The sequence below is a fragment of the Ceratina calcarata genome, unplaced genomic scaffold (assembly GCF_001652005.2).
Source record: "Ceratina calcarata isolate Rehan_Ccalc_2016 unplaced genomic scaffold, ASM165200v1 scaffold39.2, whole genome shotgun sequence".
NCBI classification, from domain to species: Eukaryota; Metazoa; Arthropoda; class Insecta; order Hymenoptera; family Apidae; genus Ceratina; species Ceratina calcarata.
In genome coordinates, this window is record NW_017162322.1 from 1,236,897 (window position 1) to 1,260,529 (window position 23,633).

A 23,633-nucleotide genomic window follows, 5' to 3' on the forward strand; every position below is an offset into this window, starting at 1 on the left:
GGGTCAACCCCACGAATACAACTTCGAATTTTATTTTCTCTTGTAAAAATTACAATTCTTTTACAATGTCATATGTGAAATACAAACGATACATAATGGATGCATAAAACTCACATCCAGTTGTAGAATTCGATATTTTTAACAAATTTTTTCTTTTGCGTCTTACCATCGCTTAAAGTGGCGAGTAAACAGGCTCCACTCTCAATGATGTTAATGCACCATCTGTTGCACTCAGAATAAACCCACTGAATCACAACTTTGTAAGCTTTTAACGTCAGTATTCGATTAGAATTCCGTAAGTTCATATATTTTCACGTGGCCATGGATTTTTGGATTCTCCTAAACGAAAGTTCGACAGTGGACATGCAGCAAAGCATCCGCATGAAGAATCCATTTGATGCCAATTTGGGCAGAAGTACAGAAGTATAATATTTTCGTTTTACTATTGTAGTGACAAAATAACATCGTATAAATATTTTTAATCATCTTATGCATTTTACACAACTAAATCTAAGTGCATGAAATCCATAGTGAATTATTCCTTGATCACCTCCAATCTGACAATTCTCTCAATTCTGATTACCAGTGGGAGAATGTTGATACCAGTAAGTATCCGTTCCCATCAGAAATTTGGGTGATACGATCTACGTGGGAGGTGATTCTAAAGATCGCCAGCGTTCTACCTATCATGGTGATCGGAAGCTTGGCCAACGGCGGGTTGATCTATTCCGTGATTAAACAGAAATCGCTTCACACAGCCACGAACCTGTTGATTGCGAACATGTGCGTCGCGGACTTCGGTACCTGCTTGATAGGTCCGTGGATGTTCCTCTGTTATGATTTCTTTCAAAACTATATTTTGGGGGATGTCGGTTGCCGGCTGGACGGAGCGTTCGTCCACGCTTTAACTTTAGTAGCCGTATTCAATCTAAGCGGTATCAGCTACAATCGCGTTTCAGCTATCGTTTTCAATCGTAGCAACAAATTATCGTTGAGGTAATTATTGTCACCGGATGTACCCGAACGTAGAAAAGCTTTTAGTATAATTTTGTAAATATCGAAGGACCACGTGCATTATGCTCGTCTTTACGTGGATCTCTGCGATGGTCGTCGCTATTCCCCTGATCTGCTTTCGACATTATCACGAAAGACAATGGATAAATTATTTGGAGACGTATTGTACCGAGGACACTGTGCTCGTCTACCCGTACTGGCATATTTTCGCAGGCTTGAGCGTATGGGCACCATTGGGAATCATGGCAATATGTTACTCAGCCATTCTGATAAAAGTAATTCTCTTTACAAATCTACACGTGAAGTTGCCGAAAAAGTAATGCCCGTTTCGAATACGTACATCTATACCTGCTGTCATTCTAATTTTATAGATAGATCGTTACGAATCGCAAGCGTTAAGAAGCAAGTACCCTATCGTTGTGAAATACAAGGGTAGAGTGGCACAAGTACTAGCGCTTATCGTTTTGGTATTCATTCTATGCCGCGTGCCGTTCACCGCGTTGATAATTAGAAGAGCCCAACTGCTGAAGGAAACGTCAAAGGCCGGACAAGAGGAAACACTGTATCTATTATGGTGATCGCCTATTAAAAATCTTCAATTTCTATTAGGATTGACCCTCCGACTACTTATAGAAGGACTAAATTTATGACTGAAGGTTCTCTTAGTTGATAGAACAAGTCGAGACAAGAAAAAAACGCTTTTTGATTCATCCCGATATCTCAATCCGTTCCGGAGATACAGGCTTCCAAAGTTTAGGCGTAGCGTTTGGCACAGTGACCCAGTTACGAGTCTCCGGTGTGTAGACACTGCAGACCGGTTGGTAGAGATTGGGGCAGGTCCGAGAACCGGTCGACGTGCGAGTAAAAAGCGGCGCTCAGAAAAACTCAGGCTTTTTTCAGGCTACGGTTTTTCAAGCAGGAGACTTCTCCGCTTCGGCTATCGGTTGTTTTCATCTGCTTTTTTTAATTTTTTACTGCGAATGTTTTTATTGAACGTTTTTTCTTTCTTCTATTGTGAGGAAGTAACGGGATCCGCCGAACTCCGATTCTCGGCAGTGATAACGTACACAGTGATGGAACGGTGTGTATGTAAGGTATCTCGTCTTTTGAGTAAGCGTGAGAAGGATGCAAATATATGTTAGTAAATTATAGATGTGACCGGTGCGAGCCATGTATATGCGCCGGTATAAGAATTCTCGCTTTAGTAGTCGGAGGGTCAAAGGGAAATTAAATTAAATTAAAAAATTAAATACCTCGTTTGCGAATGAAAAACTAAGTTTATCTGTTTGTTAAATTAATAATGCAAAATTTCTTTGCTTTATCGTTCGCCTCCTGTTTTATTCGTTACTTTTGCATACCTCAATTGTCAATTTTATTGAAGGAAAATATAATTTTGTTTAAGGATGTATTGGCTATACAGTCACTTTATGCACTTTTGAAACGCATTTTTTAAAAAGAAATCAGACGTCGGAAGAACATTGCTCATAATAAACAAAAAAACAATTTTCGATTTTTCCGAGATTTTTCCAAGGGGTACCCCTTCAATTTCTTCCAAATTTTCGTTTTTGGCCAATAACTCCCAAACCGTTGGACATACGGAAAAATTGCATCAGACCTTTCTTGTAGAGGACGACGAGATCTATCATTTCCACGTAAAATTTTTTCGCTAGCGTCAATAGTTAACGAGTTATTTGTAAAAAACTGTTTTTTCGTTTTTCGTCAATAACTCGTTAAATATTGACGCTAGCGAAGAATTTTTACATGGAAATTGTAGATCTCGTCGTCCCCTACAAAATGGTCCTATACATGCCCCCTACGTCCATCCGTTTGGGAGTTATAGGCAAAAAACGAAATTTTTTTCCAAAAGTTCGCTGTTTCGACGCTGGGATGGTCGGATTTTGTCAACATCAATAAAATGCCAAATAATCATACGTAACTCGTTAAATATCGAAATTAGAAGGAAAACAACTTTTATTTGAAGCATCTTTCGAAATTTTGAAGAAAAAATTTTTCGTCAGCGTCAATACTTAATTAGATATTTCCTTCTATACTTTTTAGCATGTAGCTATTTATTATTAGCATTGTTCTTCTGACGTCTGATTTTTTTTTTTAATTATAGGAAATGCGTTTTCTAAGGTACATAAACTTTTGGGATTGACTGTATTGCTAATACATCCTTAAGCGAATGCAGAACTTTTGCAATTTTTTTTTTCAGGTATAGCAGTAGATACTTGATACTAGCCAATGCAGCGATAAACCCTTTACTTTACGGTTGCAGCAGTAGCTCATTAAGGAAGGAATTAGCATCATGTCCCGCGACAGCATGGCTAATTCGAAAGAAGAAGGAACACGAATCGAAACCATGCAATGTTTCGCATTTAAATCCACAGAACGTTCGTGATCTACAGCCACGATCCCCCTGTGCGTCATAACGATAGACACGCTATAAAATAAACTACAGTAAAATTTGTTGAAATATAAAGAGGAATACGCTAAATACGAAGAGTTTATTTCGACCACGTGACTAATTCGTCACACTATTTTATATTCCTTAAACTTTAAGGATAAGGTAAGGCGAAGAGCTTCTCCCATAAATCGCAGATCTATTTTCATGTTGCGTTACTCATATTGTAAAAAATATAAAATCGTGATACAACCGAAGAGAATGTGACCGGCAGTTTCATATACATTTCGTACACAGAAATCAAAATTCTATATAGTTTTATATACCGAATAAAAAATAAAAATGCATGAATACCTATCTCTGCTCGAAGTGTTACTTATTTAATGGATACGTTCTTTAAACTGTCGGCCGTCAGCTTGCCACCGGCTGCAGTAAGCAAAAGATTCCCACACCAGGAAGCCTCGCCACTGCCGTTCACCACAAGATCAACCTATACGAAATATACGAACTTTAAACTAATCTAATACGTAAATACATAAATATGTGTACGTGTCTATTGTATACGTACTTGTAATTTTTCCCATACTTTCTTCTTGGGATTAAGTACATCGTCCGGCGAACCGTCTTCGTAGCCATCGACGGCGACTTTGTCGCCAGGTTTGCTACCTGCCGGCGGTCTCAGTGGCTCAACTCGTTTCACAGGTTCATCCCTGTACATACAAAATGTTCTCACTTGAATTGCATGTTTGAAATTCATGAAATCTCATCTTTATGTAAAGTCTGTTGATAATAGTCATAGGAATTAATACGTACACTGAGGCACATAAGACCATTCCATGGGATTGGACTCCCCTTAACGTCGCCGGTTTTAGATTCGCAAGAATAACTACCATCCTGTCCTTCATTTCTTCTAATGGTACGTAATTTACAAGTCCGCTAACAATCGTACGAGGTCCGTTTGCTTCTCCAAGATCTATCTTTTCTATGTAAAGAGAGTCGGCATCCGGATGTTTCGATACTTCAACAATTTGGCCAACTCTGATATCTAATCTGGCCGGTGTTAATTCCTCGACGACTTCTAAACAAATCCGTTAATAAGTTATTATTTAAATACTGTTCAATATTCGCCATACTATTCAAATAAACCAGTAACAGACTAGCAACGTCTGATCGCACTGGATTATTAGAATTCTGTTAGTATCTTATATATCGATCATTACTTGGTTTTTGTACTGGGTATGCTTTGCTCGCCAGGCTCTTTAATTTCGGATCCACTTCGAATTCTTTCCTAATTGGATCCAAGAGTCTATTAATATAAATCTCCACCGCGCTCTTCAGATCACCAGGATGTATCACTTCTTTAGCAAAAGCATTTTCCAAATCTTCGTACTTGTCAAACGATATATCTCCGCCTGAAAGCAAACGTTCCTCTTTACTATTACTTGTAACGTGCAAATGTGAACGTTTATTGATGATTCGAAGCAAGACGAACCTACCGAATTCGGCAGTTCTTGGTACATTGAAAGATTCCCCTTCTTTGAATAAAGGATATATCACGTGTTTGGCGAACGAGAGAATTCCGTTGTCGATCACGTTACCAGGCTCGCAGAATGCCTTCTTCAATTTCTTTTTAACAGCTGCAGCATTATCCAACAAATCGATTTTCGAGTCTTCCTCTGAAGAAGACATTTTCGATCCCGCCAAGCCAGGGACTAAAATGATACTTTATTAATTTTAAAAGAAATATTCTACATGTTATTATAAAGTAATATAATCGATGGCATACGCACTCATTGGGTTCATCAAATGAATACGCTTCTCATATCCAAGCGTGGGCAAGTATTTCTCTGAGAAAGTGAAAATCTTTCTCTGGTCTACTCCACCAAATTGAGCATCAACTTTAAGGTACTGTTCATCCAAAGCTTGCAATCCTGGATACATCAGGCCAGAGAGCAAAGGGTTTGCAACCTGCTTAACGACTTCAGCACCTGCCTTCTTAGCGTCGTGTTCAGTTACAACAGAACTTAAACGATACATATCTAACGTGTATTCTCTGTAACAGAAAAACAATTCATTTTACAAACGTATAAAACAATTCCTAAAACAAACTAGTGAACTATAATTATAACTTTGGATTGAACACTTACTTAGACAACTGGTAATCTGTTCCTTTAACAAATTTTAGCTTTTCCAAGGGTACATCGATAGATTTCAGCATTGCCTTGATAACAGTTTCATAATATTGCGTCCGGAGTTGTAACAGTTCCCATGGTGCTTTCATGTTATCCAAATAGGCATGGAGATCAGCGAACAATATGGTAACCTCTGTGCCAGCTCTTAAGAAATCTGCTATCTTGGACATCGGGGTGAAATAGCCGATGTGTGGTTTCCCAGTTGTTGCTGTGCCCCAATATAGTTTCAAATCCCGCTGTTTCAATATGCCTTTAAGTTTCTCATCGCCGAGCCACTCAGCTAAATTTCTAGTGATCAATTCATATTTCTCTTCCCACTTTAATTCAACCATTGTCGCAACTCTGAAAACAAATAAGTATATCTTTCACGTTAAACAATACGTTTAACAATATGTCAAATGAAAATTAAGTGACACTAGCGTTTCGGCCACGTGATTCACACGCGATGTCATATTAACCAACTTGATTGCAGTTATAAGTCTGATAACACTTTCTTTGATATGTTCAATGAATTATCGAACAGGTTAAAATAACAGGATTAAAATAATGAGTTGATACTAGCATTAAACAATTATATTACTTGTTTAGAACGAGCCGGCTGAAAATGCATGATGCGCTCAAATAAAAGTGTTTTAATGTAAAAATTAAGTTACTTACATTACGTAATTTCTGTGGGGGATTCTAAATTTCGCTTCTTGCAACACAGAAACAATTCGATGAATCGTACACATGCAATTGAACGAAAACCAGACTAAACTTATGTTCCAGATTACAGGTTACACACCGCACAATCACACAAGCAACGGGCAGTACATGCACGATTCACACTGATTCACACCACACCACGACGTAACCGACGTGACCAACCACGTAACTAATATGACAGAGAGCCGAAAGAAGGGGATACGATCGAGGCTGCTGCGATGAAGAGATGATGCCCAGAAATATTGATAGACTTCATAAATGAAAACCATAACGGATATTTCAATAAATAATCGTCTATAGTTTTCGCGATAAAGTTTTCCTTCATTTTCATTTATCAGAGACTCCGTTTGGTACGTTTCCACGTGTTTCTCTATCGATTTCATTCATAACACCCGCCAATAGTGATACTTGCCTTCTGTCTTTAATTTCGTTGTCGAGCTCCGAACTGACGAATAGGCAGCTCGCGCGATAATGTGTATGGGTGATTTTGTTTGGTTCCCCGTTCATGTATACAGTAATCTCATGCTTCTTCTGTCGCCTGTGTCCGTCCGCCATATTTCGTCAGTAGCTTCCATAGCTTCCTTCAGATCGCTCAATTACAGTTTGTGGTTCGGTGAGTTCGGTCGTCCGGTCTCAATTCGGCTACAGGTCCACAGGTGTATAATGTGATTCGACATCTTCCTTATTCGCATTAGAGATATTCAGCAATTCATTGCTCGTTAGTTTTTCCACGAAACAATTCGAAATGTCGAGGAAGCGGAAATTATTGAATATAAGGGATCGGTGCCGCATTTGCCTGGTCGACAACGGATGCACCACGAGTTTATTCGATGAAGAGTTACAGTCGAAAATGAATGATCTGACCAAATGTACATCCATTGATGTATGTTTATACTGCTGCTTTCATTTTTCATATCTCTCATGTGCTTTTTTCTCTTGTTTCATAATTATTGTCCATCTTGTTATTTTAGATCAAGGATGAACACGGTCTACCGAACATCGTTTGCTACGTGTGCCTTTACAAGTTGGATATGTGGAACGAATTTAAAGAGCAATTCATACGTTCAAATCAAATGCTGCTGAGTCAATTAGAGGTGATAGATGCTTCTGACGATGAGGTAAGATTGTTTATTTCTGAGAAAAAGATTGAGCTCTTAAGTATTTCGATAGTATAATCTGCCTTATGTATATGTATTTACATATACTCAAAGCAGTTCTTGTACATTTTATATATGACGTTAATTTTCTGGTAGAATCTGCCATTGAAGAAGGCGCACAAGGAGTTAGAACAAGGTGGAGAAGATAGCCTTTCCGATTCTTCCCTGAAGGTAAATTTGAAAATTATACAGCCCGAGGAATATTATTTAAATCATCTATTGGTTTATTGATTGTAGTGTGAAGCTAGATAGAAATGCATTTCAATTTAATGATCTTTGAATGAATTCATGCATTCTTGATAAAATCATTAAACGACTTACTATATGATACTTGTTATTGACTTATTCTATATATTTATTGTTAAATCTTAATGAATGTTTCAGAAAAAACCACAAAGCAACCTGCCATCTTTGACACGTGAGGATTCGAGGAATGCAGATGATATAAGGGACCAAGCAATGCTAAACGATATGTTTCTATCAGATAATGATGGGACATCTTCGAAGGACTCTTCACAGAAAGCTGCAGATGATAAATGCAAGAAAGAAGAGAAACAAGAGAACAAAAACGGTAATTCATTGAAATCGAATTCAACTTCAAAGACTAAACCACTGACGATAAGCGGAAAGCGCAACATGATGGAGAGAAGAATGGCTTCGACTAAGAGGTGGGTCGCGAGGAAGAAGGCACTTCTGGCAGCAACGGGCGAGAGCGTTTCCGACACGGATTCCATGGGGTCGGACGATACGGAACTCTCGCCGGTGCAGAAGGCGCGAGCGAAAACAAACTTGGACAAGGAGGCCGAGAAGCAGAAGCGACTGATACGGACGCTGAAAAACTCGGATACCACTTTGACAGATAAGTGCGCCGTTCAGAATGAGCATATTATAGACACCGATTTCGAGGCGCGTAGAAAGAGATACTTCATAGATTCCGATAGTTCGTCAAATGAAAGTAGATGCGCGTCTTTAATCAGATCTAAACGGAGCGGGGGTAAGAAAAAAGACAAGAAAGAAAGTTTACTCGCGTCGCTGCCGGAGAAAACTGCCAAAGAGAAGTCGTTGAAAAATGATCGGATGAATGCTGCGCAAGAAGCATTCGTTCCGTGTTTCACTAAGTCGGAACTAGACGTTGGCGACGCTAAGTATATCATCACGTCCACGTTAACACCCACGGAATCTCATTACTTGAACAAAGAGAATTTGAACACATTATCAAAGGAAATAAAGAACGGCAGCATCGAACCAAATTCGCGAGAAAAAAATACGGACATCATTGATGCCGTGCAGTTGCGTCGAAAAAATCCTATTCCCACAGACGCGGACAAAAAATGTGTAGAAAGATGTTTGAATATAGTAATCGAGGGTTCGGAGGCGTTACCGTTGAGACGCGTACAATTAGAACTAGCTGTTTTCGTTCAAAAGGAAATGAAACAGAGATTGTTCGGAGGAACGGATGATCCGAAGGACCCCGCTTCTGAAACCTTGTTCGAGTCTTTGAACCAACAGTTGAAAACCATAGTCGAGAAGGCTATAAAGAAAAATTTTGAGAATTCTGTGATGAAAAATTGTGGTATTAATTTTAAATCGCTTGCTCATCAATCTGGCACAGTTTCACCGGATTTCGTGAAAGCGGCTGTGAATTCGGCTAAATATCAGCCGAGGATTGTACTGAAACGTTTGAACATAGCGAAGGAAAGCCAGAAATTCAATATTAACAATGTCCACGCGGCGTTTAAGCGTACTGTCAAAGGTAAATTGGGCGGACCGTTCAGTATGGTTTCTCATAAAAGGCAGAGCGTACCACCGATCAGGTACAACGATTACAACACTTCTGCTTTGGACTCCGACTCATACTTCTCAGAGTCCGATACGTCCAGATCAGAGAATAATCGACAGAATACGCTGGAGCATAGGACGCAAGCGAAACAGGAAGAAGAGTTGAGAGCGGACTTCAGCGACGCTAAGAACGAGCAAAAGGCCGAAACCCAAGAAAACGTTTTTAAGGTAACATCATCGAGCGGCGAGAAGCACGGCTGCGGCGTGTGCGGTCAAGCGTTCGACAGCCGCGTCGAAGCCATTGCACATGTTCGCATCCACAAAGCTGAGGCAGGCTCACGGGCAAATAAACACAAAATGATGCGCTGCAAGAGGTGTCACGAAATAGTCGAAGCCAGATTCGTGAAAGCACACGTGTGCAAGTCGAGCAGGCAACAGGCCCATAAATGTTACGTCTGCAATTCTACTTTCCGTACTGAGAAGCTTCTGGTGCAGCACTTGGAAACACACGATCAATCCGAGTTCAGTATTGATAACGTAACGAAGGGAGAGCCTCAGAAACTGACCCCAACGAAATCTGACACTGTTCAACTTCCTAAAGATAATTCAAGATTGGAAGAGCCGCCGAGCTGCGTCGAGCAGCAGTCAGAGGAAACTAAGATAAAAGAAGTACCTGAATTAGAAAGACCAAAGGAGACATATACTTGTTTTGTATGCGATAAGATATTCACTGACGAAGAAATATTGAAAGATCATTTGCAAAAACACTGCGACGATATGAGCCCCGGACGAGCCCCGATGAGCGAGGACGATCAGAGCCCCGGCAAGGAGCAATACGGATGCGCGATTTGTGGCGAGTCGCTAGAATCAGACGACGCGTTGGACGCACATATTGACAAACACTTGGATGCGAAGGAGGACGATAACCCGGATCTCATTAACATATCCAATGAGAGCAACAAGTCGAGGGACGAGGTTTTTCAGTGTCTCCAATGCACTGAAGCATACAATTCGGAAATGTTGCTGGAAATGCATATGCAGGCTCACGAGGAGGAAGCAGCGATTGCGGAATGGGAGAAACAGGGGATAAAGGCTTACGAATTCCAATGCTTGATCTGCGACGAGCTTTTCGAAACGGAAGACGATTTATCAGAACATTTGGACATCCACAACGCCAATGCCCACGTTTGCCAGCTGTGTGACAAACCGTTTACCACTCTCGAAGACTTGCAAAATCACGTCGCCACTCATTAATACGATTATCGATCATTTTTTTAAAGACAAACTTGATATGAGGGGGTAACTATGATGTACAGTAATAAGGTACCAAGCATTTGTGTAATCTGTGTAATGAATCTGGATTTTCATTTTTTAGTTTACAGTGTGTTTAAACAAAAAGTATGCGGAATTTTCTTTTTGATAATAACAGTGTCATCTGGTTTTGTTTGCAATCGTAATTATAAAGTCGTATAAATATGTATATAATAATAGTATGTATAATACGGTTTTTAAATATATATACAAATTACTTCCATTTTTGTTAATCCATTGCGTTTGCACTTATTTCATTCAATAAACGATGTTCAATACTTCCAATATTTATAAAGCATGTACCTGCATTTGGAAATACTGAAAGTTCATACAAGCCATAAAAACGTTACATTATTTTTCTTTTTTAATTAAGAAACTTTTATTATGTTAATTTTGAAAGTTTTTCAGTAGATTCAGTTGTGTACGTGCATACTTTATATGTACACGTGAATTCATCAAACTCACGTGTACATACAAATCGCATTCAGTGAGACAATTTACGTTTAATAGGTATTAATTTGTTTATGCATAAATATATAGTTTGTATTTTCAATATACACGAAGCATGATATAAGTCCTTTTAATAATCCAGCGGATTAGAAAACAGAATTGATTACATGAACAAACATGTTATAACATGGAATCTATTTTGGTGACTGAAATTTAATTAATATGTAAAATACATATAATACGTTTTCATACGGCGCTAACAATTTCTCAGTCCTTAACATCCTCCATCCCCTCCATTCAAAATAATGTACACCTGCCAATTGTCCTAGTCGAACCGCGATTCTCGTTATTAGACCCGTTTTGGAATTTACACTGTAATCCACATTCGCGAAAACTTGGTGTTCTAACAAAATTCATCGATGCTTCTTACGTGTATAATTATTTTCGAAGTGAAAATACATGGTCGCTTTTCATCATGAATAATATTTCGTGTATGTACTAATTTATTAAGTTATACATAATAAATTTTTATACACAAACTAGAATCTATTTAACAACGCTTTTGGGATCGCGAACATTCTTTACAGAAAATAATTTGGAGGACTAATGATGTAAACAATTACAAAAATCAGTCGCTGGCTGAATTGTAAATGTTATTCATATATTCTACCATACTCTCGTATATTTACATAAATACTGTGTATAGTGACACGTTAATTACTCGTGAAGAATAGCTAGCATTTATCACTATATGTATACCATGAGAACTTTGACTTGGCTTCTTAAATCGATCTTCTTGACCGCTTCACGAAATCAAATATATGTATATATCATAAATAACAAGTGACTTCGTCGAAGCAGACACTGAAATCGGTCGTTCTTCCTGTGGAAAACTATTGTAAATGCTTCTCCCTCTTTCCGAACCGTTTAAATCTATAAGTTAGTTCGTTTGGTTTTACGATTACCCCGCAACACTGTTCTCCGTGTTAACTTAAAAGAGTATACTCGTCTATTAATATTCCGGAATTAATGCGTTCGTGAAAGTACACTAATCGACGAATGATCAACTTAAACATTAATCAATTTTCTTTAATACGCTTGTGTCTCTGGCATGTCTTAGGTCGCTTCGTCGCTAGACAAAGTCTAATTACAAGCAATATCTTTCCAGCAATGTACGATTGATCTCATACAGAACTGTTTTTATCTCGTAAACAATAGTTTAACATCGTTTCAATGTAAGAAATTATGTACAAAAAGTACAATAATCAATCGCGTTCACATTTTCAATGATGATTTATGATCGACAATAGAACATTGTTATTTAAGAAAAAAGAACAAAACAAAAAAGAATCGGACAATTTTGGGTCCCAAAATTTATTTTCTCAGTTTTCAAGCACGTTTTTCTCTAATCTTTTAGAAAGATTTTCATGCTGGTTACTTCGAACATCATAAAATCTTAACTCGGTTAAACAATTACAACTTTACATACCGTGTACGTTCTTAAATCTATTATATACAACGATACCATTTGGAAAGAATAGGTTTTAATAGTATCATTCGAGGAGATAACAATAAATTAAATATACTTCTTCCTCATTCGTGTCTCGTGTCACGCCAAAATAGTCTCGTGTAGCAGCAATGCTAATCGATAATGAGTTAGGAGGAAAAAAGAAAGTACGGACATTATGTATTTCGAAAATCTAAACTTACAATTTATACCGTGGGCGTTCGTACGCGCTATCCATCTTATCGTTTCAGCACTAATAGAGATGGACACAGAGAATCCTAACTAGCTATTGCAAAACCACTATTACCCGTCGGAGTACGCGTATTCATTTCAAACACTGTCGCTCGCCAATTTTACATCAAAGAAACAAGAAAAAATATATTGTTTCGGTCGTTAACTTGTTAACATTTGAAACTCGTGCAACATTTATTCTCTTCAGCTTGTTTTTTCTTTTTCAATAACGATTATATATCACACAAAACGAACGATCTCTAATATAGAGTCTCATGTAACTTTTACCTAACGACATTTACAAATTTTCTTCAACGAACGCGCTACTTCATACATGAAAATCGAAAACAAATGTAAACAGTTTCCTCTCTCTCTCTCTCTCTCTCTCTTTCTGTTCTTTCGTACGTGTGTTAAGTAACTATTCAAGTGTTCATGAAATTTGACTTAGCTTTTTACTACCGCCTCGCGACTCGTTTACGAAGACACAAGCTCTACGTAGTTCGCGGGATAGAGGCCCACTCTGCCGTCTTTTCGTCCCTTGCACCACCCTTGTTCGTCCTCGTCTTCCAATTTATCGAATACGTCACCTTTAAGAATTGAAAAATGCAAATCGCTTTCCTATTAATCTAATTAAAGTTAGTTCTGTGTTCTTTAAACTCGCTGGAAATCTTTTAGTATCAAAACACTGGTTGTTAAAATGTCAGAAGGGAAAATCATTGAATTTTGGATACCTGGTTTAAAGCTAAGTTCGTCTGCCTCTGCTCCTTGGTAGTCGTATAACGCGCGTACGAGCACACCGGGTTCTCCATTATCTACCAGAGGTTCGCCACTATCTTCGTCCCATTCCTCTTCCTCGAATGGGTTTGATTCTTGCTTAGCATTCGTACCATTGCTGGAAAACATTTTTATATATTCAAATATATAAAGACATGAGACTGTACCCTCTCTGACCATTCACTTCGTCTGTGATATAAGTTCTGCATTTTATTATGCACGGAATATTCAGAATGGTCTTTTAAATACGTACGTGATCGTCGAGGTCCTGTTTACGGTATTGCCGTCGTGGTTATTCTTCTCCGAGGAGTTTTTGCTAGAGCTAATCGTATCCGTTTTGCTGTCCACATGGCCACCGTCCGTCGAGAGCCGCGAACTGGGCTTCGATTTTGATTTGTTATTAACCGGCGGGTACTCCTACATTACGTTAAACGCGTCAGTATACATTCTCTATTATTTTAAATAAATTCTTCAAGCTGTACATATAATTTTTCTTATATTTCAGTTAAATGGCGTATTCTATCTTGAACCATGCAATCAACTATGTTCGATTTATTAATATATTTATATGTATATTGTTTTTTAATTTTAGTTTGTAGTAAGAGAAATGAAATAAATGGGACAGGGTGAAATCTCATCGTAAATTCGATTTGAAAATCGAGCTCGACACTCGAAGCATGCTCGAGCAGATTGTGCTTGGCGAGTCTATAGATCTAGGCGATTACGTGCAACAACATAGAAGCGCACAGCGGGTTACGGTTAATTCAGTTAAGTTAGGCGAACGAGAGAAGCTGTAAAAGGAAACTCATCCTCGGTGACCTCGTCGCGCTTGCCCGTTACGACATTATTTCGTGAGCGCTCGTCCGATCGAGGAAAAAACAAAAAGGGAAGCTTGATTTTCTTTTTTTCACAATATGCGTGAACGGTTCTCGGACGGGGACGCGATTTGGATAAATGTAAAAGAAAGTAACAAAACTTTACATGCAAATCCTCGCCGACTGGGCGTTGATTGATGAGCGTGATGGAGCCGGCCGGAAGCGCCTCCTTCGACTTCGCGCCCTTGGTGATGTCGCGGAACTCCTCTGTGTAGTCCTGCGTAATAGCAATGCCCCAAAAAAAATACAATCACATGCATGCATTCCGGGGAGTTCGTCTATACGGGATTCTCTTCGATTCTTTTCTCATACACGATAATTTCCTCACAACGAAGCCTCGACTCTTATTAAACATAATTGCCAACAATGTTGATAAAAAAAATCGTAAGTTTAATAGGCTGCACTGAGAAACATTTTTATGTAATCGCAGTAAAAAAAAAAGAGATTTTGACCAAATAATAAAATTGTATTATCTCAAGTAAAAACTGATCTAGGCGTACACACAGTTTATGGCTAACAATGTATTAATGCAGTTATGTAAAGAAAAAGGAAAGGGCGAAAGATAATAACGTTCAATACAGTAATACACGCTACGTCTATGTCTTTCTAACATCAGATCTCCAACCATGAGCAAGGTCTGGTACATGCGATAAAAAAAGAGTAGATTGCGAAACGTTTACGTTTGCATACGATCGGCTTACCTCGAACTGCGGCCAATTCATAGCCATATTTACACCATGATTGTTCGACCACCACTTCAGATCCTTCTCATGGTCCGCATTGTTGATCGTGTGATAGAATTCTTCATATATTTGTGGAAGTCTGTAAAATAAATAATGTAGGATAAATCATACATAATAAAAAGATTTCAAACAGCCAGAAAATCAGAATTAAAGTATTAATTAATTTGTTAAACTTCGTAATAAATTGAATTCCTACATTATGTCTAATAGCAATGCTTCTTACTGTCTCAATTTGTGAAATCGAGTATAATTACATTGGATCCTGAGATATATTGAGGCATTTATGGATGCCGAAGAGGACCTCCTTGAAGAATTGCAGCCGTTGCGCCTCCATTTCCTGGCACTTCTCGAACACCTGGGTCATGTCCTCCATGTACTTCGGGTTGTACTGATTGATCTCCTGCAACGCCGCCTCGTACTTCTCCTTCGCCTTCTGCACCTCCTCCTTCGTCTTCTGCACCCTGTCCTGCATTTTCTTCACCTGTCGATTACAAACGTCTCCGTTAAACAACTCGCGTCCCGTTAATAACAATGAATCTCGTGGACTACGTTGAAGGTAAAGATCTTGGTACAAACCCAACACGTTGGCAAGCTAGAGAAAAAAGACGATGAAAGAGAGTTGTTCTCAGCTTTGATCATTCAGCTATACGTATAACGAGTAGATAACAGTTTCGTAATGGCATTCTTGATTTTAAAAGAAACGTTCAATTTCCAATTCTTTACCCTCAAGCTTACCTAGCGTACATTCGTGAAAATGAATACCTTTTAAACAAAGGGTAGCGTGATTTCTACGGATACATGTAACAGTTATAAGCAGCACGTAGGGTGCAGATCTTCGAAAGTGCTGTATAATATTAAATTATTATAAATTGTTATAATAATAATTGAAGTGTTGTAACATTGAAATTGAGAAATGGAAATTCGTTTGATTTTGGAAAATAATGGTCTAGCAAACTAATTTACAGTGGCTTGAAATTACTAAGGAAAGCTGGCAAAGCAATTGAAGCGTACTAGTTGATAAGAATTCGGAGTTTATACGTCTAGAGAAAGAAATGTATTATTTTAGGATGTAGAATCTTTAGAGATAAGCAAGCATCGAGCGTGATAGAGAAAAATCGGAGAATTCAACATTAAACAACTGATTACATTGGAATGTAACGGAGATAAATTTCTCGTGAAAAATCTTACAATATCTACCGATACATTCTTGGAAAGATAACAGTTTAAAACTGAATAATCGAAATTTTTACAATACGCTAGATCTGTTACTGCATTTTTGTTGAACTACTTAAATATTGCTTTTAAATGAGAGCTCGATGTTTGCATGCATTTATTGATGTAGAAACAGAGAATTCGCTTACCAGCAGAGCTTTCTGTAATGTAAGAAAAACGAAAGAGAAACGTTAATACACATGCCGCATGCAGTTATCAATATACATACAAGCTGAACGTCTCCTATTTTAGAATTCCTAAAGGCTTTTCGTATTCTGAGGCCCCATGCATCACATCCACAAACTGTCATCTAAAAACGTCGTTAGCCTTCTTTCAGATGATCGCCTCTCGCGTTCGGCGACTACTCAGCAATTTTCGAACACCGAGACGCGTGACAATTCTCTTTCTTTTAATCGTAATAATTCAGAGCGGGCATCCAATTCTTTGTATCAAAGTAAAGGCAGGCAAATATTTTCACACCAAAGATATGAACATTTCGACAGTTGAAAACTTGTCACATTTTATATTAACAATTAAACAATTGTAATTAACTGTTCTACTTGTGTAACGTGATTCACACAATTCACACGTACTTAACGATACTCAGTTCTCTAATTAAACATGAAACGAACTCGTGGCATGCAGGAAAAAAGAAGGAAAAACCGCGCGAGCATTTCCGTGGAAAAAAAGATACGTATGAATGTATAATATCGATAGAACTGTCAACGACAAAATAGGAACACATGGCATGCAGAGTTTCCGATAAAGATTTAAAAAAGACGAGGTATTTTTGTTTGTTTCGACATACGTTTTCAGAGCCTCGGGCCATCTGAAAATAATACTTGCTAAAGAACAACAGTAGTATCTACTTTCGTCATATGGAGCCGCGAAATGCATGAAATGCATACACTATTCTATTCTTATTATATTAGTGTTGCACACATTTAAACACCGTTATGTATTATTCTGTGTTGAAAATCGCTTCGAAGATGTGTTACAAAATTTCTTAACTCGCCTCTTCTTTTTAATTTAAAAGAAGTATAGTATATTATTTAACAATTTATTTAACAGATTAAATCGACTCTGACGTTACTCAATTCACGACAGAGCATCACACCTTTCGAAAGCGAGCGTGACGATTTGAATACGCAACGACGCAACAATAACTGCGCTAATCGTCGATGATCGAGAGATGGTGCAACCCGTTTTATACGTATTATTACTGTGACCAACAAACGCATAGGACGATTATAGTTTTGTACCTGGTCAGGGGAAAGCGAACTGTCCGCCGATGCGTTCCTCTCCATGTTCGCCGCGGTCCGCTCGGTTTTGCAGCTATTGTGGTACTCGGCCTTAGCTTTTTCTACCTTCTGCAAGAGCTTCGCCCACGGTTTCTGAGCCTTCTTGAACGCGTCCTCCATCTCCTTGCGCTCCTTCAGCGTCATCATCGACTGAAATCAAAGTAACATCTCGTTCAACTAAAAACTTAATTTAATTAAAGGAAATCATATTATAAGTGAATAAATTTGAATTTATAAAAAGACTACAGAAAATGAAATGAAATGAAATGAAGTTAATTCGACACGCAAGAAACAGTTGAAGCTAAGGGAATAGATAGAAATTAAAATAACGCTCTCGACTTGTCGAACAAGAGTAGGTTTGATCATCGATGAAAGGAACGCACCTTGTGATAAGTTTCCTTCTGCCACGTTTTCACCTGCTGTATGATGTCGTTGCAGAGATTCTCTTTGACCCTGAGGTGAAGATCGCAGAGCCTCTCGGACTCAACGAGCACACCCTTCCACGCAGCCTCTGTGGTCCCGTACTCCGGCCCCTTTTCGATCTTGTCGTTCCAATTCTTCGACCAATTCTTCAACGCCTTCGCGTAACTCTTCTCTATCTCCGCTCGCTCTTGAACCAACGCTATCAGACTGTCGCAGAGCTTCTGCCCGTCCTCGATCCTCTTGGTGGTGCGTTTGTAGTTGCCCGGCTCCCAAAAGGAGTCCGAGGTAGCTATCAGCATGTTGTCGTCGCTGTGATGTGACATCCTAGCCTACGTCGAGAAATTCCTTTCACCTGCAATCAAACGAATCAAAATCGACCGTTCTATTAATCCCATCTACTAATTATGTGTATTTTATTTTTAATTTATTGCAATTTATGTGATCGTATTAATTACACATTTTAATTCCTTATACTTGTTCTCTAATTACATTTTGTTTCAGTAAATAAACTACTCTGTCTTATGTAATGCCAATAAGTAGTACAAATCTGTAACTATTTACTCGCAGATAATCTGCAATAGTTAATCAGATTTCGTATTGGACAACTGCCCTGATTCGATATCCAATTTTCAGTACATGTCACGAATCCTATAATAGTGTAATGCTTCATTCGATTGAAATATATCAGAAATTCCTAACTCGTACCCTTGATACATTTTTATGTATTATTTTTTGCAGTTTATTTAATTCCATATATTAGAACACAATAATAATGACTGACCAACTATGAAATCTTCTTATTTCCATAATCATATAATTATATCTGACAAAGTATTACAGTAATTTACGTATGATCTCGTTTAAACGTCTTGCGCCACAGAGCGCGCAGTTCGAATATACGTAGGATTGAATCAACATTATAGACAATTAGGTGATACAACTTTGCGGATTCATTGCGTTCTCCGAATCTGGTACACGCAAATTTGATTTCACGAATCGCGAAACTTTGTGGCTTCAATTATAGTCTATCGTATAGAGGTTGATCGCGTTCATGTATAATTCATGTAACTGAAACTTGGAACTGTTTGCAGGTAGAATAATAAAATTGCTTGCATTGGTAAAAATGATTGACGAAACATTGGTTTTAAAAGTAAATTGCTATATGGTATAAAACTTTCGTTCGTAGTATCAATCTGAGAAATTAATCTCAAAAGTTGTACTTTAAATTTTCTGCAAATTTATAGTTGTTTATCTGTTTAATGAATAAATGCTGTTCTTTTTCCAAAGCAATTTAAGTGGTTTCGTTTAATGGAACGACAGGGTTTTACCATTGCGCGAGGACATAATCGGCAACTTGCCAAGGAATGCCTTATTGTTAGTCGAGAGGTTCGGAAAAAGTAGAGGAGGAATTGAATTCAGCGAATCGAGAACTATTGCCCCATGAGTTATTGTAGACTTCTCGGTAACTGGGAAGAAACGTATAGTAGGAATTCATTCTCTCTCCTTCTCGGCGCTCGTTAATCATAATGCAGCCTGGGCTGCGGTACCATTAATAGCGACAAACAATATCAAAGAGGTAGGAAGTACGATTACTATTGTAGAGGCCAATTGCCCGCGATTGAGATTTATGCTTTGGAAACGAGAACACCACGTGAAAAAGAAGAAAATTGGAAGCGTTATGTTTTTATGAGATTGCCGCCTCGTTCCATATTTTTCCAATGTCTTTCGAACTGAAAATGGAAAGGAACCCATTTTTATTTAGCTTTTCCTGATCGATTCTCTGTTAATTTCGATTCTGTTCACAGTTTCTACTCACTGGTTTATGATTATATATAAAATGATAGAAAAAGAAAAATAGAAATTGTTGAGTGAACAAAAATTCGGACCTTTATCTAATATAAACGAGAAAATTCTTTCAATAATTCTGAATTTTTATTTTGAATCTGAGATAACAATATTTGCATTTATATTGCTAATTTGCATGAGTTGAACAGCACAATAGGAAATTCTTCAATCTTATGTGGCATTGATAAAAGAGATGTATGTAACGGTTAAGTAAGTATCAATCTGAACGAATTATGACATCGTCTGGTCGCAATCAAGACGTTCGGACTGCGAGCTCAGCTGTTTTATTAAACAAAAGCGGTCGCTAATGGTGCCACGTTGCCTCAATATCGCCAGGGTTAAACGCAATTACGCAATCCAGTACATAACTGGTTGTATCAATTGCAAAACTCGTTCGAGTGCATCGTTTCTTCAACCGTGTTAAAAATATATAGATCGACGATAAAAATACATGTCCCTCAAGGAATCAAAAAACATAATTAACGACAATAGGATTATCGATTTTCAATTAAGTATTTCGCCGAATGAAATCGTAAAAGTTTGTACATGTTGAATGAGGTTGAATGAGCGCCAAATGCAATTACAATATTATTTGCTTAATTGAGTTAAGGAGGGCGGGCTTCTCTCGAGAGCCGACGCACTGTTAATCACCTGTCGGGAGGCTGACTTCTCACCGATGCGTGTAAAAAAAAAAGGCGAATTTACTACACGCGGTACGAGCTAGCGGAGTCAGCGAACGAATCGAAGAAGAAAAACACGGTACCGAGTAAAACCGGTAAAAAGGAGGAAAGAAGTTTAAAAGAGGAGAAGAAGAAGAAGAAGAAGAAGAAGAAGAAGAAGCGTAGGCCGTGGAATGCTGCCAGGCCGGAGAACCGTGGGGAGGGGGGAGGGGGTCTTTAACGTTCCTCCGCGAGGAAGGAGAAGGTCGGATCAAGGCTCTGGAGCATGGAGGTGGTGTTCGATTTTCGGCGTCCCAAACCACGACTGGAACAGGTGAACGAAATGGTTTCCTGCTTCGCCTTTCACGTCTCTACGATGCACGCCTCCGTACACTGCCCTTCAAAAGTTTTCCATTAACCAATACTAATTACCTTTATTATACCTTATAAATTAATGCATTGTTTTCTTCTTCTTCATAAAAAAAAAACTACTAATTTGTATCTTGTATCATTTATATATTTACAATAAAGAACCATACAACTGTTAATAAGGCTTCCAATTTTTTATTCTTGTCATTATACATAATATGCAACAATGTACTAGAGTAATAGGTAAGGAGATTATGTTAAGAACTGAAACTTTTGAACGGCAGTGTATGGAGGATAGCCAGTACACCTTCCCACGGAGAATCCTTTCGCAGGAGAGCACGGGGGAATGGAGTATATACGGTCATTCTGGCAGCAGCGTGGAATGTTGCTCTACCAGCTCGATAAGCACGACGTTGGTACCACAGAGGGACCTTCGAGTAGGCGCCACGGACTCGTGCCGATTAGCCGATTCTAAGCGTTATTGCTACCGGAAATTTCACGACCTATTCGTACGTTTAAAGCACACACAGCCTCTATTCATTCCTATCACGCATCAAGAACGAAAGACACTTTTAATCAGTACACCAAAGGACTCAATTAAGTTTGTACCTTGTTCCAATTTGCAGTTGCATCGATCATCATAGATATTGAAATAGAGAAAGTAAATTGATAAACCTAGTATGTTTCATGAATAATAAAATTGCACCCACCTGGGTATAAGATTTTTATTTAGTACTCTGAACCTGATTAAGAGATTAATGTATTTGTAGTTGAATTAATCATCGACATTGACACAAAACCAGAGGACGTGAATTGAAGCTTTACACATCATCTTTACATAATCAGCTGCGTAGAAAAAAAAGGTGATCGAAAGACAATTCCCTATGAATCACTACGCGCCTATCTTGTCTCGTTACGTCACCAAGCTGTAAATACGAAGCATCAAAACCGTGTCACCATGCCACCAAGCGATATCAAATTTTCAGTGCGATCTATAAACTAATTGTTCGAAAAATTGACACTTCTATTTTAACTAACTGAGAAAAATATAGAAATCCTTGAATCCACTTTTTCTCGTATCGATGACATCATTCTTCAATCCAGTGTGTACAAGATATCGTATGTAAGATATCCAGTAGTCTATACTAATAAAAGTAGCATTCACAATTACAAAACCAATAAAATTGTTTAATACCTATTATGCATAGCAATGCAGATTATGAATTATGAAAATAAATTCGTAGACGCAATTGTTAAGTTTGATCATAGATTTAATTCATATGCAAATTTCATTTGACGCACGTGGTGAGTTACACTTGAAATATGTATGTATTTTTTGTCCCTCCCTTCTGTTTTCAATTGAAGAAATATATAAAATTACTAGTAGTAGAAACGTTATTTCCACGTGTCTCCGTATGAACGTTCTTATAAATGCAAGAAAGAACACCGATAAGATAACGTGTGTCGCGAGCCAACGTGACTGACGTTACTGTAAAAACACGAATGCAACCAGGTATGAAATCTATTATAAGCCTTGACATAATCTTCGGAGAGGCAGGTGTCTACGCATAACGTAATTCCTACTGTTCCAATTTTTTATAATCGTTTCCCTAACCATTTTAATACCAGCACCAAGAAGAAGCAAATATTTCTCAACCACATGTATTAAAAAAACAAAATAATACATTATATACTTATTGAATAAAATCGTGATTTAATTAAAATCTTCAAGTTTCTAGTTTTGGATTAATCACACACCATATGAATAATTATTAATATAAATTAGTGATAGGAAATGTATCTACAGTGTGTCGAGAAATGAATACATTTCATACGGTTTGTTGGCCTCGAATGTAATAATCGTCCCCAGTAACGAGGAAACAGATATACTTCACAGTTCCACGTAAAAGTAACGTGGCTACTGTTAACAACAACGTTATTCTTACATTTTATTTATAGCACATACGTGCTAAACGAACTTTTACTTTTCCTTTCCGCGAAACGATCATACGTTGGGGCATTCACTTTCTGCGAAGGGTGGGCAGCGTCCAAAAATATGAACGAGCGTATTTTTAAATAATTTAATCGAACTGTAATTTCTGAATAATATTTATTTAAAGCAGACTTGAGATAAAACTTATTTACAACCTGAAACTGTCTCATTCGATTTTTATTGCTGGTCAATCGCTTATCGTTGATTTATCAATACGAATCGACCGGGACACGAAACGTATTTCTTAATCGGAACAGATAATCGTGCCGGATTGCTTTGCAGGTGAAATGACCAAAATAAAATCGGTTGCCAAGATGAGACGGGGAGTAAGCAATATACGCGTTTATGTTTAAGGCACAAGAAGCAATTCTAAGAGATCACAAATCTTGGGACGGGAATTCGTGTCATGATGCGACGCAGGAACAATGCTGAGAATATAGCCAGCCGAGGAAATGGACGGCCTTAAAAGCAACCTCGAATCGCAGAGAGGAACGAGAGTAAGAAGTTTACGTGTATCGAATTCCTTTTGTACCAACCATGTGTTTCATCCTTCTACAATCGGCAAGAAAATGTTACTGTTTGACCCCATCCTTCAGTTCAGCGTGGAACTGAATAAACGTATATAAAATTATAAAATGCAGTATACGATTATTAATTTTTTAAACATCATACACAGGCAATTATTATCG

The 23,633-nt window shown here is 38.1% G+C and overlaps 5 protein-coding genes across 8 annotated transcripts in view; 3 read left to right on the forward strand and 2 right to left on the reverse strand.

Moving 5' to 3' along the window:
• The first annotated feature begins 321 nt into the window (after nt 1-321).
• Nucleotides 322-3,467, forward strand: LOC108626022 (melatonin receptor type 1C). The gene is made up of 5 exons (XM_026814666.1): nt 322-423; nt 587-996; nt 1,064-1,289; nt 1,386-1,588; nt 3,230-3,467. The coding sequence occupies exons 1-5, from the start codon at nt 322-324 to the stop codon at nt 3,444-3,446; spliced, it is 1,158 nt and encodes a 385-aa protein (XP_026670467.1). The 3' UTR covers nt 3,447-3,467.
• A 35-nt stretch (nt 3,468-3,502) lies between these two features.
• LOC108626225 (tyrosine--tRNA ligase, cytoplasmic) lies at nt 3,503-6,885 on the reverse strand. The gene is made up of 8 exons (XM_026814663.1): nt 6,728-6,885; nt 5,566-5,952; nt 5,209-5,471; nt 4,915-5,130; nt 4,639-4,830; nt 4,232-4,496; nt 3,987-4,128; nt 3,503-3,908 (listed from the first exon to the last, which is right to left on the reverse strand). The coding sequence occupies exons 1-8, from the start codon at nt 6,868-6,870 to the stop codon at nt 3,795-3,797; spliced, it is 1,722 nt and encodes a 573-aa protein (XP_026670464.1). The 5' UTR covers nt 6,871-6,885; the 3' UTR covers nt 3,503-3,794.
• LOC108626177 (uncharacterized) lies at nt 6,860-10,570 on the forward strand. The gene is made up of 4 exons (XM_018026701.2): nt 6,860-7,198; nt 7,287-7,433; nt 7,569-7,643; nt 7,857-10,570. The coding sequence occupies exons 1-4, from the start codon at nt 7,061-7,063 to the stop codon at nt 10,503-10,505; spliced, it is 3,009 nt and encodes a 1,002-aa protein (XP_017882190.1). The 5' UTR covers nt 6,860-7,060; the 3' UTR covers nt 10,506-10,570.
• Nucleotides 10,571-11,186: 616 nt separating this feature from the next.
• Nucleotides 11,187-23,633, reverse strand: part of Synd (protein kinase C and casein kinase substrate in neurons protein Synd) — an 18,567-nt gene continuing 6,120 nt past the window's right edge. Inside the window, exons 2-10 of one of the 4 annotated variants that reach the window (XM_018026703.2) lie at nt 18,039-18,430; nt 17,617-17,805; nt 16,504-16,515; nt 15,397-15,623; nt 15,101-15,221; nt 14,506-14,616; nt 13,778-13,941; nt 13,482-13,642; nt 11,187-13,337 (exon numbers count right to left, since the gene is read on the reverse strand). In XM_018026703.2, the coding sequence (XP_017882192.1) occupies nt 13,225-13,337; nt 13,482-13,642; nt 13,778-13,941; nt 14,506-14,616; nt 15,101-15,221; nt 15,397-15,623; nt 16,504-16,515; nt 17,617-17,805; nt 18,039-18,401 (1,461 nt within the window). In that variant the 5' untranslated portion in view covers nt 18,402-18,430 and the 3' untranslated portion in view covers nt 11,187-13,224. Of the gene's footprint in view, nt 13,338-13,481; nt 13,643-13,777; nt 13,942-14,505; nt 14,617-15,100; nt 15,222-15,396; nt 15,624-16,503; nt 16,516-17,162; nt 17,184-17,616; nt 17,806-18,038; nt 18,431-23,633 lie in introns of all 4 variants that reach the window. The other 3 variants (XM_018026702.2, XM_018026706.2, XM_018026705.2) reach the window with 3 other exon arrangements.
• On the forward strand, nt 21,140-23,474 carry LOC113464509 (uncharacterized). The gene is made up of 2 exons (XM_026814665.1): nt 21,140-21,460; nt 23,299-23,474. The coding sequence occupies exons 1-2, from the start codon at nt 21,170-21,172 to the stop codon at nt 23,374-23,376; spliced, it is 369 nt and encodes a 122-aa protein (XP_026670466.1). The 5' UTR covers nt 21,140-21,169; the 3' UTR covers nt 23,377-23,474.